This window comes from Globicephala melas, chromosome 5, assembly GCF_963455315.2.
Source record: "Globicephala melas chromosome 5, mGloMel1.2, whole genome shotgun sequence".
Classification (NCBI taxonomy): domain Eukaryota; kingdom Metazoa; phylum Chordata; class Mammalia; order Artiodactyla; family Delphinidae; genus Globicephala; species Globicephala melas.
The window spans coordinates 1,553,678-1,571,271 of NC_083318.1; the positions used below are offsets into that span (position 1 = coordinate 1,553,678).

At 51.7% G+C, this 17,594-nt stretch overlaps 2 protein-coding genes across 9 annotated transcripts in view; both read left to right on the plus strand.

The window, feature by feature from the left end:
- CFAP99 (cilia and flagella associated protein 99) overlaps positions 1–3,177 on the plus strand; it is a 43,530-nt gene extending 40,353 nt beyond the window's left edge. For 6 of the 8 annotated variants that reach the window (XM_060298887.2, XM_060298884.2, XM_060298890.2 and 3 more), the window contains 3 exons: positions 437–642; positions 1,568–1,747; positions 1,886–3,177. In XM_060298887.2, the coding sequence (XP_060154870.1) occupies positions 437–642; positions 1,568–1,747; positions 1,886–2,150 (651 nt within the window). In that variant the 3' untranslated portion in view covers positions 2,151–3,177. Of the gene's footprint in view, positions 1–436; positions 643–1,563; positions 1,748–1,885 lie in introns of all 8 variants that reach the window. The other 2 variants (XM_060298888.1, XM_060298889.1) reach the window with 2 other exon arrangements.
- A 2,587-nt stretch (positions 3,178–5,764) lies between these two features.
- Positions 5,765–17,594, plus strand: part of RNF4 (ring finger protein 4) — a 42,350-nt gene continuing 30,520 nt past the window's right edge. The window contains exons 1-2 of the mRNA XM_060298892.2: positions 5,765–6,098; positions 10,270–10,311. The gene's annotated coding sequence lies outside the window, so the exon portion shown is untranslated. The remainder of the gene's footprint in view (positions 6,099–10,269; positions 10,312–17,594) is intronic.

Below are 17,594 nucleotides of genomic sequence, written 5' to 3' on the forward strand. Positions count from 1 at the left end.
GGGCAGCCGAGCCTGGAAGCCTGTGTGAGAAACACCACGAGAGGCCAGGCTGGCGCGCGGTGATGTGCGGGAAGGCCTGGTCCTGGGGGGTGGGCAGAGTCGAAAGGGCTGTCTACCCAGGCCCCCAGGTCCTGGCTGGGGAGACAGTGCTGAGCTCCATTTGGGCCCTGCCACAGCGGAGGGGCCTGCAGGGCACCCAGCTGAGATGTCCCCACAGAGGTCGAGGGCTGCAGAGCAGGCCCAGGCTGGAGAAGCCGGATGGTGGACACGTCACACAGGCACCACTGAGTAGACAGGAGGAGGTCTCCTGGGCAGCAGGCCAGGCCTATGGCACTCAAGAGGGCTGCTGGTCCTGGTGCCAGCGCCCTGGAGACGGCCAGGCAGGCTGGGCCTGGGCCTGGTTCCCAGCCTGGGGCCTCCCCTGCCCACCCTGCAGATCCCTGGCTATGGCCTGGAAGGGGAGATGTCGGTCGTGGAGCTGCGTGAGCGGCTGGCCCTGCTCAAGGAGACCCAGAGGTGCAAGGAGGAGGAGAAGCGAGACCAGATCATCCAGGGCAAGCGCGCCAAGAGCCGGGCGCTGCAGAACACGGTGGAGCAGATCTCGCTGTGCCGCGCAGCCATGGGGAGGTCTGCAGCCTTAAGGTTAGTGCCCGTGGCCCGGGGTGGACGCCTTGGGTGGGCAAGGAGCAGGGAGCCTGCTTTTGCACCCTCCTGGGTGGCTTCTCCTCGCAGCAACCCACCACCCTCCCGCCCAGGCAGTTCCCTTGCAATCACTTGCCCCCAACTATTTTCTTTAAAAAAAAAAAAAAACATTTATTTATTTGTTTATTTACTTCTGGCTGCGTTGGGTCTTTGTCACTGCACGCGGGCTTTCTCTAGTTGCGGCAAACGGGGGCTACTCTTCACTGTGGTGCGGGAGCTTCTCTTGTTGCGGAGCACGGGCTCTAGGCGCGCGGGCTTCAGTAGTTGTGGCTCGCGGGCTCAGTCGTTGTGGCTCGCAGGCTCTAGAGTGTAGGCTCAGCAGTTGTGGCGCACAGGCTTAGTTGCTCCGTGGCACGTGGGATCTTCCGGGACCGGGGCTCGAACCCGTGTGCCCTGCATTGGCAGGCAGATTCTTAACCACTGTGCCACCAGGGAAGTCCCTTTTTTTCCCTTTTAAACCAGGACTTAGTTGGGGTACACACATCAAATTTGGTTGTCAAACATCTCTCCTCTCTTTTAACGGAAAGCACGTGGACACACGCACCCCTCTTTGTTAGGAACACTGTGGTGACTTTTCCGGCCCCTTGTGGCCAAGTATGGAAGAGATCTGCAAAGATAGCAGAATATTAGCCGCGGCTATCTCTAGGCAAGAGTGGCAAGGGGAGGGCAAGATGAAAGGGCGTTCGCATTTTATCCCCAATACCAAGATAGTTAATACCTATGGAATACTTTTTAAACTGTGAAATACAAGGAGCAAAAAGGAAGAGGCGCTGGGGGGAACCCCGCCCCGAGCGGTCCTCGTGGGGCGTCTCCACCTGCACCGAAATCCCTTGAGTCAACCGGCGGTGGGGTTCTCCTAAGCCAGCCCCGCCGCCCGCCCAGGTGGGAGGAGAAGAAGGCGCAGTCGGCGGCCGCGGGAGCGCCCTCCCGGGACGAGCGGGTGCTGGAGCTGCAGCGCAGGCTCCGGGAGAAGGCGGCCGAGCGCCGCGGGCAGGAGGCACTGCTGCACGTGTCGGCGCCGCGGGCAGCTCGCCCCAAGCAGCAGGTGAGCCCCGGGGGCGGGCGCGAGGGTGCGCAGCGCAGGCGTTGGAGGTAGCGGGGGTCCGGGCGCGGTGTGGGGGGACGGGGAAGCCGCGGTGGGGGACGGCCCCGCCCCGCGTCGACCTCCACCGCCCGCCCGCAGGCGCAGCTGGACGCGCAGCGCAGGCTGGAGCTGGAGCTGGAGCAGAGCCGGGAGCGCAGGCTGCGGGCGCTGCAGCGGGGAGGCTCGGCACGCGGGCCCGCTCGCTGCCTGGGGGCCGTCTGAGCTGGGCGGGGGCCCGCCCCGGGACCCCGAGACCCCCGCCCGAATGAAGCCTGGGCGGCGGTGTGCACCTCCCCTTCCTTGGCCGCGCCCCCGCCCCACTCCGCCCCAGTCTCCTCCCGCCCAGAGCAGGGTTGCCAAATAAAATGCCAATTATTGCGTGGGACAAGCTAATGCTAACAGAAGGATCCGCTGGAATTCAAATTTATCTGGGCGCCTTGTATCTTATGTGCTAAACATGGCCACCCTAGCCCAGATTCTAGCCCTTCCTACGGCCTTGTGCTAGGCATTCCTGCCCATGCCCCCCCATCGGAGTTCCCAGAGCCTGCTCTACTTGTGGAAAGCTGGAATCCCCATTCTCTGCCCGGAGTCGGGTGGCTTAATCCGGGAACCCCCAAGACTGAGAATTTGATTGTTCTTGTGCGATTAGTAGAAGTCACCAGGATCTTGAGCCGCTGGGAACTGGCCCTTCTCGGCCTTATCTCCCAAACCTCACGGCGATGGGGGGGAGCTGGCCGGGGATGTAGGATCTGTCTCCCACTCCCCGTCTGCTGATGAGGCCACGGGTGCTGAGAGGTGAAGTGACCTGCTGGGAGAGCTGGACCCAAAGCTAAGCCTGGATGCCTTTAGAGCACTGCCCAGCCTTCTCCAGCATCACTGAAGGAACAAGGTTAGAGCCACTGGGCAGGAGCTGGCCCAGGGCCTGGACAGGAATGGAGTGATTCCCCTGGGTCCTCAGACCCATCACTGGACTGGAGGTGCGTGGCTGTGAGGACAGCCTGGCTGAGTGAAAGCCTGCTGGTGAATAAAGCACAGTATGCTGCAGCTCTCAGGAGAGAGAATGAGCAAGCCCATGGGGTGCAAGGCAGTAAGAGAGGGGCTGGAAACTGCCAGGCGGATAGATGTCTAGGAGAGACCCCCCCACACCCTACATCCTCCTTGGGTCTGCAGAGGGGGGAGGCTGCACCCCAGGGCACATTCAGACTAAGAGGGTGGACATCTCAAAGGGACGAGAACAGACTAAAGACCAGCGTTCTCCCCCAATACTCTGAACTGTGTCAGAACCCCAGGACTTCCCCACAACTGAGGTTGGTAGAAAGAGGAATTTCCCACCCCCGTCAAATTAGAGCTGGGAGCAGATTAAATTTCATTAAAAAAAATAAACATGGCATTTCTTACATCCTGTGTTGTTATTCAAACCCATTTCATTTGATATCGAGGGAATACGTTGATGATGACCTGTCCCAAGAGAGGCTCTCAGGAGCTCTGAGGGCTTCAAAAGGGGAATTATTAGCTTCTATAACCGGCAATCCAAAATAGGGTAGACTTCAGGACATGCCTGATCCAGGAGCTCTGTCTCCAAGCTGGTAGCAGTTCCAACCTCACATGTCTGGAGGAAGAAGGACCATCTCTCCCTGGTAGTTCTCATAGGAGGGAAACCTCTCTGTCCTCCAAGCCTTGTGCTCCAGTCTCACTGGCCTGGATTGAACATGCTCTGCTGAACCAGTTCCTGTAGTGGGAGAAGGTCTGCATGGGGCCTCTTGCAGCACATGGGGGCCGAAGCAAGCACTGTGGCAGAGGAAGAGAATTACCCTTCACCTATCAGACTGGCCTCTGGAGCAGAGGGGAGAGGTGGTGGCCCAACAGACTCAGGGTGCTATTAGGAGTAATGCTGGTTGGCAATCCACAGGGTCCCCACCTGCCCTCCTGGACTGGGCAGCTGCTCAGAGCTGCCTTGAGAGCACCTGGGGCTTCGGCTCCATACAAACCCCCGTAGGGTCAGGTCTTGGGCCATCCCCCGAGTTTATGGGCTGAGAGCCAGCCTTGTGTGGTAAACTGATGGCAACAATGTCTCCCGGTATCCATGCTCCTTGCCTTGTGACCCCTGCCAAGGCGAGGAACAGAGTAGGAAATAGGCAGAGTCTATTTCCCCCAGTCCTTGAATCCGGGCTGACTTGCTTTGGCCAATAAGGTTCAACAGGGCTGGCTGTGCACCAGTTTAGAGCCTGGACCTAGGTGGCCTTGGAGGTCCCTCTTGTTCTCTACCTGGCCGCAGTGTGGGCATGTCCAGGGTGGCCTTGCTGGGATGACCTGGTTATTCTCAGAACAAGAGAGACAAGCTGGGCTCTCTTTTCTGGTTGCCAAATTTATGTCCAAGTCCAGTTCTGGGAGCTGAACTCAAGGAACCTACCACTAGATTCTCTAATCCCAATTCTGATATGCAGCCTCACCCAGGGCTGGCATGCATCTGTGTTCAGTGTTGAGTCCTCCCGACTCCCACCTTCCCCGAGATAAGTACTGCTATCATCTCCATGCTACAGGCCAGGGAAACGTGAGACTTGCCTGAACCATGGAGCTGGGATTCAATCTCAGGCAGGAGGGATCCAGGGCCCACACTCTCTTCTTGATTCTGGGAGTTGCACCAGATGCCCCAGAGACCTCCAGGCTTTTGCCTGGGCCATGGCCCCTTTCCCAGGACGGGGCTGGACCGGACCTGGGTGAGAAGAGTACTCCACGGGTTCAGTCCTTCTCTTCCCGACACCTATTGTCTTCGGGATAATCCAAACTCTTAGCCTGGCATGTGGGCCCTCCAAGGTCTGACTCGTGCCTTCCCCAACCCCAACCTCTCCCAACCTCTGAACCCGTGGCGCACTGGGCAGCCTCCAGTTTTCTGGACATGCTAGCCCACCTTTCCCCATCCAGGCTCCCTCTTCCTGGAACTCTGTCCTCCATTCTAGTCCTTTCAGTTCGCAGGTCGTTTCCTCCGGGGAGCCCTCCCAGACGTCCTGGTTGAGTGCCTCCTCCGGGATACCGAAGATGGGCCGGGCTGTACTTCCCTCGCGTCTCCACCAACAGCCTGGCAGAGTCCGGGATCGCAGGGACCAGGCGCAGGCCCAGGGCCTGGCACGTCGTGGGGCGCGGGCGCCCGGAGGACCTGCAGATCCAGGCCGATAGTAGAGACCCCAGGAAACTGGCTGGGAGAGGCGCGTCGGGCTCCGCGCCGCGAGCCGGGCAGCCGGAGCCCAGACCACGACTCCCGGGAGGCCTTGCGGGCCGAGGGGCGCCTACCGCTCTCTCGCGGGAAGGCAAAAGCTTGAGCTCACGAGCGTGGGCGGAGCCGGAAGGAGGCCCATTTCAAAGTGGTAATAGATGGTTTCTTATCCAATAAGATTGAAAATATACCTCCTCAACCGGCCGACCACGGGAGTAGGGACAGCGGTGGCCAATAGGGACGCGCGGAGGGCGGAGCCGAGGTCTCCGGAGCGGAAGTGGGTCTCTGTTGAGGCGGCGGTGTCTTGTTGAGGGCTTCTCAGCGGCTTCCAAAGGTCCTTCCTCGCTTGGGTGCGTCGACCGCCGCGCCTGCCGAGCCTCACCAGCGCCAGGCAGGGCCAGACTTTGCGGGGAGGGGGCGGCAAGGCAGGGCCGGGCGGATTCGGGGTTCGGGCGGCTTCGCGGCCTGCGGAGGCCTCGGCGCCGCGGCCCAAGGAGCCGCCGTGGCGCGGCCGACCACGCTCGGGCCCCGACCTCCGACCGGGCCTCCCCGGGCCCGCGGGCCTGTTCGCCTGCCCGCCCGCCCCGCTCTCCGCGCAAGCCTAGCTCGGCGCGGGGACGGAAGTGGGGAGGCCCCGCCGCGGGTGCCGGCCGCCCTGGCAGGCCACGGCGCCTCGTCTTAGCGTCGCCGGGGAAACTGAGGCTGGGCGGGGAGGGACGCGCCCAAGGTCACTCGGAGGGCCGGGCGGGACGCGGGGCGCGGGCCTGCGCCGGCGTTCGGGAACACCGGGCGACGGTTTGGTCCCCACCGAGACCGCCGCCTTTGTGTGCTCGCGCAGCCGCTCCGCCATCGGGGGCCTGCGAGTCGCCTCGGGCGGCCGGGCGGAGTCTCCTCCGGGCTAGGACGGGGCTGGGGCGCCCGCCGGGGGCAGATCTCAGCAGGTCCTCAGCTTCCGGGCGTTGGCCGGGCGCGTGGCCGCCGAGTCCTGCGGCCGAGACCCCCGCGGGCGCCTGGAGACAGGTGCCTGAAGCACAGAACTCAGTGGACGCCACTTAACACCCTTTGACCCGTCGAGGGAGAAGGGGAGAGTTCAGATCCTTGGTAGGGGTTTTTGTGAGGTTTTGGCTTTTGTGTAACTCCAGTCCCTTCCCATCGACGGTCACGGCCATACCTTCCTTGTGCTTCTGCGCCACGTTCTCGGAGCCAGACCTGGGGTCTCAGCTCTGCGGTCCTGCATTCGCTGAGGCTGCCTGAGTGGCCGGGGAGACCGAGGTGGTCTCCCCAAGGTCACAGCCTCGGTTCCCTGACTGCGGAGCTAGCTAGCCCTTTGAATTCAGTGACCAGGAGTTTGCTAATGAGAGGCAGAAACGTTGAAGGGAATCGTTTTGCTGTCTTTCTGGTGGTTTGTTTTTTGATGGATGGGGGGACACATTGGGTAGTTTTGTGTATGAGTTTGAGGTGAAATGGGAATATTCAAGTAGAAAGATGTGTAGCTGCCTTCTGTATTGCGTGAACTTGAGTTTCCAACTTTGACTCACATCTTGCTGTAATCCAGTATTTATAAACCTTTTTACAACGACGACTCCGCGCTCCCCGCCCCCCGCACACCCGAGCTTTTTTACACGTTGTTTTCTTGATTGCCCACTCCAGGAAATTTTAATGCTGCTTTCACACTGTATGCCCTTTTTATTTGCTATATGCATGTTTATGCTTTGTACATAAAAAGAGGGGGCTTTTTTTCGCCCCCTTTGAGAATGCGTACGTTAATTTTTTAAGTCATCATATTTTGAGGTCTTCTGCATGTCAAGCTTTCTGCTTGCACAAAAATAGGCATGGTACAGGCCCAGGAGCCAGAGTGGAGAGAGTGAGAGACATTCCCTGAGGTTGAAATATAAATGGTAGAAAGGTGGGACTGGAGAGGTAAGCAGGAACTAGATCACAAAAGGTCTCCGGTATTCCTCCACAATAAGGAGTTCAGAAATTATCTTAAGGCCAGGTGGGAAATCACTAAATTGAGTTCTAAGCGGGGAAATTGCGTTTTAGAAAAATCACTGTGCTATGAGAAGGATGGTTAGAAAGGTGGACAAAACTAGTGGCTTCAGGACCAGTTAGGAAGAGAGAAAAGGATAGCCTGGACCAGGGTAGTGACTAGTCGCTGAATTTGGTAATGGCGATTGCCAGTCATGGCAGTTCTTCCCTGGCTGTTTACTTAAAAGCTCTTAGCAAGGTCCATGTCCGGTAGTTTATACCCCTGCCAATTTTTGGAAACGTTTTGGGGTGCTACTCGATGAAAATATGTGCACAGGGTAATGGGTTTGTATGCTGTGTAGAAGTGGCTTTGTATGCTCTTGTGTATCTGTCACCCAGGCCTCGTTTTGGAATGATTTACGGGCATCTCTCACCGTCCCCAAATCAGGCATTTTTGAGGGATGAGGTGGCTCCCGTAGCATATTACAGGGCTGACTCTGTTATGAGATATAATTCACGTATGCGCTCTTCTAACTTACTTTCTAAGTAGCTTGTTTCCCAGCAGGACTTTGGGAATTTTAGGGCGAGGCATTTCGAGGTTTCCTCTCTGAGGAGGAAGGCCCAGAGCACAGATACCGACTTACTCTGAGGTCCCAGTTCCAGTGTGAGAAAAACATCTGAGGTTAAGTTGGAGGGTGCCACTATAGGGTTATGGAATCTACTTTGGAAGCATTTTTTTTCCCCCGGCATAAATAAGAATTGGCAGGTTTATTGAATACCACATCATGCAGAGTAGGAGAGGCCCGGAAACATTTCAAAATGAGTATTATCAGTAGCCTGCCGGTGCAAACGAGAAATTGTGACCATCATGCCTTCCTGGTGTATCCTGTAGGGTACATTAACTGTAGAATGTACCTCCAGATAGCTGAGTAAATTAGCTTGCTATATATATTTAGATTTACCGGGCATACACAAATTTAAAATGAAAGAATGCCTGCTAAATGGCATTATTATCTGCTAATGCCTTTCTGTTTTGGAATCATAATTTCTGGTTTTAGGAATGCAACTCAGTTGTCTGTAAGGGTTACTCTAGGTTTGTGATACCACGTCTACTGTTTAGTAGTCTCTACCACTTACAAATCCACCCTGCCAGGTAGTTGTGGTTAGTTCCATTTTGTGTGTCCTGAAGCACAGGAAGGGCAGAGTCACTTGCCCAGGGTCACACAGTTAGTAAGAAGAGACCTAGCATCTGGACCTCACGTTCCGTTGCCTTTGTTCCTTTTGCTGGACTTTGTTATGTCATTCACATTTTTCTGTGGTGGGAAAGCACAGGGCTGGTGTTTCTAGTAGCTTTAAATAGTGAAAATAAAACTTAAAAGTGGGGGATATTGTCTTTATTTTTATGTTTCTTTTTCAAGTAACGTTTACCCAGGAAGGGTCTGATTATAAATATTCTCAAGAAGCTGAATTTTCAGTGACTGCATTGTATTCCTGAGGACTCTAGTTATTTTTCGTGAGTCCCCCCAACCCCCAACCCAAGGAGGTGGTCTTAGGACCCGGACATTTGTCTGTCTGCTGCACCTCCCTTCTTACTTCAGCCAAACTGTTGCTAAATTCTCCTGCTTGCTATAGCAGACCGGTATAAAATTTGCTTTCTTTCTAAGCACCTTCTTGCTATTTTTCAGTTCTTAACTAATATTTAAGAACTTTTTGCTCTGGCCTCTTTTTCCAAGTTGAAAATGCCATGATGATCATCTGTTTTTAAGTCTTCCTTTGTTTCCTTATGGTGACTCTCTCTCTCTCTCTCTCTCCCCCCCCCATCTGTATCTATATCTATATCTATATATATATTTTTTTTGCGGTACGCGGGCCTCTCACCGTTGTGGCCTCTCCCGTTACGGAGCACAGGCTCCGGACGCGCAGGCTCAGCGGCCATGGCTCACGGGCCCAGCCTCTCCGTGGCATGTGGGATCCTCCCGGACCGGGGCACGAACCCGTGTCCCCTGCATCGGCAGGTGGACTCTCAACCACTGCGCCACCAGGGAAGCCCAAGGTGACTATATTTTTACTTGCAATGTCAGGCTCCAGTTTTCTCATCTCTGAAAGTCATCCTTTTTTCCCCCCTCTCAAAAACACTTTATGCTATCTTTTCTAAGTATCTGCTATCTCTTTCAAGCATCTAATGAGCTTGGTAATTTAATTTCAATGGGAAAAATCATTATTTTTCACCCTGTTTGTCCCAAGTGGTGTGCAAAGAAGAGGGCATGCCCTGATCAGTATTTGACATAGAGTTATGTTTAGCATACTTGTACAGTGGAAGAAATTTAGGGTCAGGAGTGAGAGAAATGTAAGTAACATTTCTTTGAGGTAGGCCTTGAACAATGAGGAGTTCCCCAAAGTGGAATGGGGGTAGGGGAACCTTTGCAGGCAAGGCAACAGCATGTATCAAATTATGGTGCTGTGATAGGAAAGAGCATGGAGTTGATACTGACATCCAGGGTACCTGAAAAGTAAGGTACAGTCAGTTCTGCTTTAAACACTTGTTTGGAAGCATGGATTTGTTCCAGTGGGATTGATACTTTAGGAAACAAGTTGAATATAACGGGAATATTGAGTTTAGTGTGCATAATTTCATCATTGGTAATAGGTAAACAGAAAATTGAACTCAGCTGAACCAAGCCATGTAGACTATATACACTTCAGACATCCACCAGCTATCTCAGTTGACTGTGTGTGCCATGAGCCACACCCTGTGCACGTCTCTTGTTACAACACTCACCCTATTTCCCAATAACTCATGAGCTGCAGACCTGGTTAAGTGCCATAGTTGTAGTATGTATGCATTTCTTAACCATTTAATTTGTCAAACTGTGCTGTCATTTTTGTTAGGTTTTTGTTAGCTTCTTACCGTGTGTGTGTAAGTTTACCATCTTAAGTTTTTGGGTGTTATACCCTTAATTCCACTTTTTCCCATAAACCCTGTGGACTTTTTGTGTCGTATGGTGATTTTTAGGAAAACATACATCTGTAACTACAAATGAGGCCGGACCGGTGAGTTGTTGGCTATACACGTGAAGGCAATGGGTTCGATCATTTTGGAACATTTGCAATATTCTTGGGCCTCTTGGAGTCTGGCCGATTTTTTTGAGCTACCACGTGAAGCTTTTAACTTCCTCTGGCCCACTTAATGTTCTTCCTACGGCTTTCCTGCTTTTTCTCTTAGAACATTCCCAACATTCCCTTTATAATAGGTGCTTGCTGTCCTGGGAGCCAAAGACCATTGACTTAATATTTTACTTTCTAGGGAGAGAGTTGAAGAGAAGAGGATCTGGATTTCACTGCCAAGGTTAATGTCTTTAGAGAATTGGGTTTGGCTAGCCATTTGGTGACTGCATGCATCCATTCATTAGCCAGCGCACTTGTGCAACTGCCTGAATGGAAGGCTGTGCCTTGTGCTACGGAGCTCTGGGGGCAGTGCTATTTGAGACCAGCTCCCCTCTTATGCAGATGAGGGAATTCCCTCTGTGGGGCGCTGCTGGGCTGCCCTTTGCTGTAGGTATAGCAGCATTTATAAGCTTCTGCCTCCCCGCTGCCACCGCCACTACAGTCTGCACGTCGGCTCTGTTTAGTGGCTCTTGGTTTACTCCACACACATACACCCCAGCCCAGCCCAGGTTCATGATTCAGTAGAAGCAGCTAAGATTCCTAGCTTTGTGCTTGGGTGCCATCCACACAGGCCCAGCATGCCTGCCTCCTGTGAGTTCTAGAGTTGGAGGTTGTTAATGGCCTCAGCACCTGAGGTCAATTTGTCCCCTTGGCCTCTGGTATCTTTTCAACCTCTGGTGGAAAGCTTAGGTTTCCTTCATTATATTACCCTTGCTTCTGGCCCCCAGCAATTGCCTTGTTTGTATCACTGGCCCGCTCCAGAGCCCAGACCACTGTGACTGAAAGAAAATCAGAAGTTAGGGGTCAGAGAGGTGGAGAGGCCACTCGGCTTTGCTTCTGTGCTATGCCAGAGAAACCCTTCTGCAAAGGAGTAGTTATAGGACCAAGTAGGCAGCTTCTGAGCTGCCAAAATTAGTTGGTTGAATTTGGTGTCTATTAATATCCCTCCCAGTTGTGAAAATCCTCCAAATCAATCACTGATACAGCCTCATCAGACGTGGCCGTGAGAGAAGTAAGGTGCCCTTCCCGCCTGCACCCCTCCACCCCCCCGCCCCCAGGCTCCAGGGGTTTCATTGACAAAAGGGTCAACCTAGTATTTGGGGGAAATTGATCATAAACCTGCATGTGAAGCTGTGGAGAAATTTCTAAGAACAGTGTCGCTGAGTAGAGAATGAGCCAAGGTCCTCTTTGGCTGTGTTAGAGTCGTAGGTGTGTCCTGCAGATCCCAGGACATGGTGGAGACTGAGGGTCCCAATACAGGTGAGCTCTTTACAGGTGTTTCTGGGGCTGTACCTACTGCAGAGTGTTTCTGAATACTCGACTAAATCCTATTTAAACTATCTAGGAAAAAAGCATTAGGTGAAGTTTATTTTTTAATTTTTTTGTTGTGGTAAAATATACATAACGTAAAATAGACGATTTATAACCACTTTTAGGTGTTCAGTGGCATTAAGTAAATTCACATTGTTGTGCAACCATCACCATCTATCTCCAGAACTTTTTTCATCTTCCCAGACAGAAACTCTGTATTCATTAAAGGATAACTCCCTGTTCGCCCTTCCCCTAGTCCCTGGCAATCACCATTCTACTTCTCTCTCTGAATTTGATGTCTTGGGACCTCAGATAAGAGGAATTATGCAATGTTTGCCCTTTTGTTTCTTATTTCACTGAGCATAATGTCTTCAGGGTTCATCCATGTTGCAGCAGGTATCAGAATTTTCTTTTTAAGGCTGAATAATATTCTTTTTACTGTGGATTTTTTTTTCTCATCATTTTAAAAAAGCTGAGGTTCATTCTTAATTCTGGAGCCTTGTACCTCAAGACCTGAATCGCAAACAAAAGTAGAACATCGCTATGCCCAAAGAGCTGTTCTTTTTCTCTAGTAGAAGCAAAAGGCAATCCTTGATGGGTCCTTTGTTTGGAGAAAAGGAAAGAACTTCCCTGAGTGACAAATCACTGAGCAGGTGTGAAGTCTCCTTGGCTCTGGTGTCCCTTTCAGGCTTCTGAGACTGACTGCTTCATCAGGGTCATAAGGTTAATGTGTGAAAGACCCAGTTACTGTCTCTCAGCTTAGTTAGGTGCTTTCTGTTTTTGCCAGATCTAGTCTAGTCCCTGCAAAAACCTCGGGAGATCGGTGGTCGAGGCTGCTGAGCCTGCTTTAGGAATAAATAACTGGGAGAGGGTTGCCCCACTGCCTCAGTGCTGGCTCGTCAACTTCCTTTAAGCCTAAGCAGGAGTGATTAGCCACATCCTGCCAAGTCTTTTCTGGAAATGAATTAAGCCTTGCTGAGAGCCGGAAACATTTGTTCCACTTCTTCCTGGGGCTGAAAGTTTGCTTTGCTCTCATCTAGTAGCACTCACACTTGGAAGAAGAGCTATGGTTTCTGGCTTTTCTGATGTAATCCATATTTATTACTTGATTTATTGATTGTCTTTCCACTTAGAGTATATGCTCCAGGAGTGTCTCTCTCTTTTAAAAAATAAATAAATAAATTTATTTATTTATTTATTTATATATTTGGCTGTGTTGGGTCTTTGTTGCTACGCACGGGCTTTCTCTAGTTGCAGTGAGTGGGGGCTACTCTTCGTTGCGGTGCACGGGCTTCTCATTGCAGTGGCTTCTCTTGTGGAGCATGGGCTCTAGGTGCACGGGCCTCAGTAGTTGTGACACGTGGGCTCAGTAGTTGTGGCTCACGGGCTTAGTTGCTCCGCAGCATGTGAGATCTTCCTGGACCAGGGCTTGAACCCGTGTCCCCTCCATTGGCAGGCCAATTCTTAACCACTGCGTCACCAGGGAAGCCCCAGGAATGTCTCTTGTTCGCCATTATATTTCTAGCCCCTGAAGTAGTGTCTGACCAGAGTAGGCACCTGTACATAGTTGCTGAATTACTCAGATGATAGGGTGCCTCCAGGGTGCTGGGAACCTACTGGGCCCTTTGATTTATCATCACGGCTGCAAGGTAAGGGATATTTTTCTGACATTGAAGATGATAAAACTGAGACATGGAGATCAAGTATTTGTGCAGGGCTCTGGAGCTCATTTGGCCAGTCTCATCATTGCTCTCTATACCATGCACCCTCCTCTGTATAACAAGCAAGACGTTCATATTTTTCTTAAGTACTAAGGTCTGGATGTTGATGTGACAGTGGCATCAAAGTTCATTTAAGAAGCTTTGAAGGGAATTCCCTGGCAGTCCAGTTGTTAGAACTCCGCACTTTCACTGCCTAGGGCTCGGGTTCGATCCCTGGTTGGAGAACTAAGATCCCACAAGCCGCGAGGTGCAGCCAAAATAATAAAAAGGAGAGACGTGACCTAGACTGTTGGTACTAGCCAGTGCCTAATCAGTTGCTGGTAAATTGGCATCACCCTGATGAGATTCTGTAGGATTTAGGCTTTTCTCTGCCTTTACCATGCCAACATGAAGGGGTTGCCCCGGCCACTTCAGTCGGACTCACTCTGCTTGTGTCTCAGAATGGCCATTTATGAGTTTACAGTGAGATCTGCTTTACAGTTGCCCCACAGAATGAGTGAGTGACCCAGTGTGTCTGAGTATCCTCTCCCGGAAGGAAAACGCACAAGGAGCCACCTTAGAATCCAGATTGCCTGGGACTTGTGGAAGCAGTGCTGGGGAGTTTGGTCTCAGATTTTCAGTGAGTGATTATATCAGCCTTGGCTGCCCTGGCTTGTGTGAGGGCTCTGTGTGCCTGCCGTGGGCTGGGCTGGACAGAGCTGCTCACCCAGACATCTCCCTTGGCCTCGCTGCATAGTTGCTGCTTCCTTCTGTCTCTGGTGCACCCCTCCCCTCCCCTTTTCTGCTGACTCTTCCTTTCTTGGCTTGTGGGAAAACTGGTGGGAGATACGGTGACAGAATCCGGCTCTAGTCTAACACTGCCAGTCTGTTTCTAACCATCATGTGTGTAGACGTACACATATAATCACATCCACATAGGCGTCACATATATATGATTACGTGTGTCACACTCCTAACTAGAGTTGGGGGGTATCATCTTTAGTGTCCATAATAGCTTCCTGGGAAGAAAAATCAACCTCTAACAGTAACGTCACAATTGAGTAGACCATTAAATCTGTAAGAACACTGAAAGACTAATCTCACCAACCCCCCTCCCATCTAGTCAGGGGCCTCACGTCTTTCCACTACCTCCAAGCCACACGGCTTTCTTCTTGCTTGGGTTCCTCTAAGTCTCCACGCAGGTCTGCATTCTGACATGTCCAGTTTCCCTTTGGTCCTCAGCGCCCAGGTGCCGCAGTCTCCAGATGCATCTCTGTCTGAAACCCTTGATGGCCCTGCCCCTGGGGTGTGGGTTAGGAGGCCTGTGGGGTTGCGTCACGCCACTGTGTGGCCCTCAGTTCTCACTGCTGACACACTACTTGTCTAGGGCAGATAATTCCTCTCCCCTTCGATGCCCTGCTGCCCACCCGATTTGTTTGTTAAATAAGTCCGGTTACTTTCTGGCCTCATCTTCAGTGTCACTTCCTCCGCGCAGCCCAGCTTGGCCCTCAGTAACAGTTTGGGCCTCCGCTTGCTTGGTAGACAGTGTCCAGCTCCCTGTGGCCGGCTCACTGGCCTCGTTCTGGTTCCCCTGCCTGTTTACTGCTGCTTTCTCCTTGAAATGCCAGCTTTTGTCTAACCGATACCTCCAAGTTCTCCAAGCTTTGTTTCTGGCTTTTTATTCTCTTTACAGGCTTCTTTTTTCTCTACCTGACTCCCCAGATTTTAACACAGATTCTAAAACCTCTACCTCCACCCTAGTTATCTCTCCTCTGAGTTTTTCAGCTACCTTTGGACCTTTCTACTTGGATACCCCACATGCAGCATTTCTAAAACTAAAGCTGGCTACCCTTGACACCTGTTTCTTTTTATCCCTTCTCTAGCCCGGTTTCATGGCATTACTACCATGGAATAACCAGTTAGACACCTTGGCATGGGTTGGTCTCCCCTCACCCTCCTGTCAGAGCTTTCGGGATTCCTGACATCTGGCCTTCTTGACCATTCCCAGTGCCAAGCTCTACCCCAGGTCTTTTCTTAGTGGCAGGGACAACATTTACCACTCCTCTCTCACCTCCAAGCCTTCAGTAAACATGAGCATCTGCTTTGGGCAAGAGGTGAGCTAGGTACAAAGTATCCTCTGTGGCACTTCCATCAAGTGAGGGCATGCTGGGACTTCCCTGGTGGCACAGTGGTTAAGAATCCACCTGCCAATGCACGGGACACAGTTTCGATCCTTGCTCCCAGAAGATCCCACATGCTGTGGAGCAACTAAGCCCGTGCACCACAACTACTGAGCCTGTGCTCTAGAGCCCTCAAGCCACAACTACTGAAGCCTGCACGCCTAGAGCCCGTGCTCCACAACAGGGAAGCCACCACAGTGAGAAGCCACACACTGCAACAAAGAGTAGCCCCCGCTTGCTGGAACTAGAGAAAGCCCGCGTGCAGAAACGGAGACCCAATGCAGCCAAAAATAAATTAAAAGAAAAAAAAAGTGAGATCTTGCTGAATGACTGCAGTTTGCTTTGGAAACCAAGGGGTGGTGGGGCCATTTGCTAAGATGGAGTGCTGGCATGTTAGAAGGAGTTTCTTTCTGGACACACTAAATTTGAGGAACCTGGAAAACATCTGTGTTCCATACTGTTTCTGGAATTAATACATCAGATTCTGGCTTAACTTTGTTTAAGGCTGGGGGGCTTCTGGCATCAGACTGCCCTGGTTTAAATCTAGGCTCTAGTGTTTACTCGGTGTGGACTTCGGGCAAGTTACTTAACCCCTGGTCATCCTTAGCTCCCTTGTGTGTGAAATGGTGATCATAACAGTACGTGCCTCCTTGTTTGGTGAGAGGAGGATTACAGGAGATGGTGCTTGGAAAGTGCTTAGTGTCTTGAACGTAGAAGTGGCCTCTGAGTTTTAGCTATCGTTAGTTTTATTGTTCTGATGACCTCTATTAGCCTGCATGATCCAGAACCCTTTGCAGTTGGCGAGAGCCACTTTTCCCATGACCCCTAGCCTCTCTGTTCACACACTGCACTTCCATGTCCCCAAACTGGTCTGCTGGAAATGCCGCGCCCACCCCCCCCAAACCCCCCCGCATCTTCCTATCTTCCCGCCTCCATTCTCTGGTGAAATCCAGCCCCTTGGCAGATTTCCCTAAGGCGGCCAGCCTTCCAACTTTTTATGTCGTCTGACCACTGACCTTTATTATCCCCTAAAGAAAAACACAGATATGGAACAAATTGCTAGTTGGCGTTGGGCATGGGAGGGCGTGGCAGAATCTGGAGAATGAGGAAGCTCTGGGAAGCAGCCGCTGGGGCTCAGGAGGCTGGTTTCAGAGAGCAGGGAGGGTGTGCAAGCTGAGGAATGGGGGCCCCTCCAGATGGTTGCAGGACATGTCTTTAATGATCATATTTGAAAACCTAAAAATTAAACAAGTAGGAGGCAAGAGGCTTATGGAGCAACCAAGGTATGTGCATTAAATTATTTCCCTTTGCTCAGCGGACCTATCTCTTCCTCCTCTGTCAGTGACATTTTTATCAGATTTTTCTCAATTCTAAGAGACACCACTGAGATAGATAAGGTTTCCCCCAAAAGCTGCATCATGGCTGTATACTCAAACATAAGATACTTCTTGTGGTTAGCAACAGGAAGTACGGCGGATCTGGGACTATGTGTGATCTGGTCTTGTGAGTCCTAAGTGCCTGTTGAGGTGTTCAGAACACCTGGCTTGAACACCTTCTGTTCAAGCCAGGTGTCCTGTCCTCATCTCGGGTGGTGTTGCATTGGGAAGCATTTGTGCCATTCTCGAGTGAGAGCACCTGTGGGCCAGCCTGAGGGCTGTCAGGAGATGTTGTGCTGTAGGCCACCCGCGAGTCTCCCTGGAGAGAGTGACACGGTGAAGAGATAACTCTCTAAACCACTGAGTGGATAATGGGAGATGGGGGGCATGCACGGATGCAGACCACCATGTGCTGGAGAAAGAGGCTCAGCTGGCTGGGCAGTCCTTTTATCTTTATTTTTTTAATCTTCTTCGAATTTTATTTAATCTATTTTTTTATATAGCAGATTCTTATTAGTTATCCATTTTATACGTATTAGTGTGTATATGTCAATCCTAATCTCACAATTCATGACGCTACCACCACCCCCGCCGCCACTTTTCCCCCTTGGTGTTGATACGTTTTTTCTCTACTTCTGTGTCTCAATTTCTGCCCTGCAAACTGGATCTGTACCAGTTTTCTAGGTTCCACATATATGCATTAATATACGGTATTTGTTTTTCTCTTTCTGACTTACTCCACTCTGTTTGACAGTCTCTGGATTCATCCATGTCTCTACAAATGACCCAGTTTCATTCCTATTTATGGCTGAGTAATATTCCATCGTATGTATGTACCACATCTTTATCCATTTGTCTGTCAGTGGGCATTTAGTTTGCTTCCATGACCTGGCTATT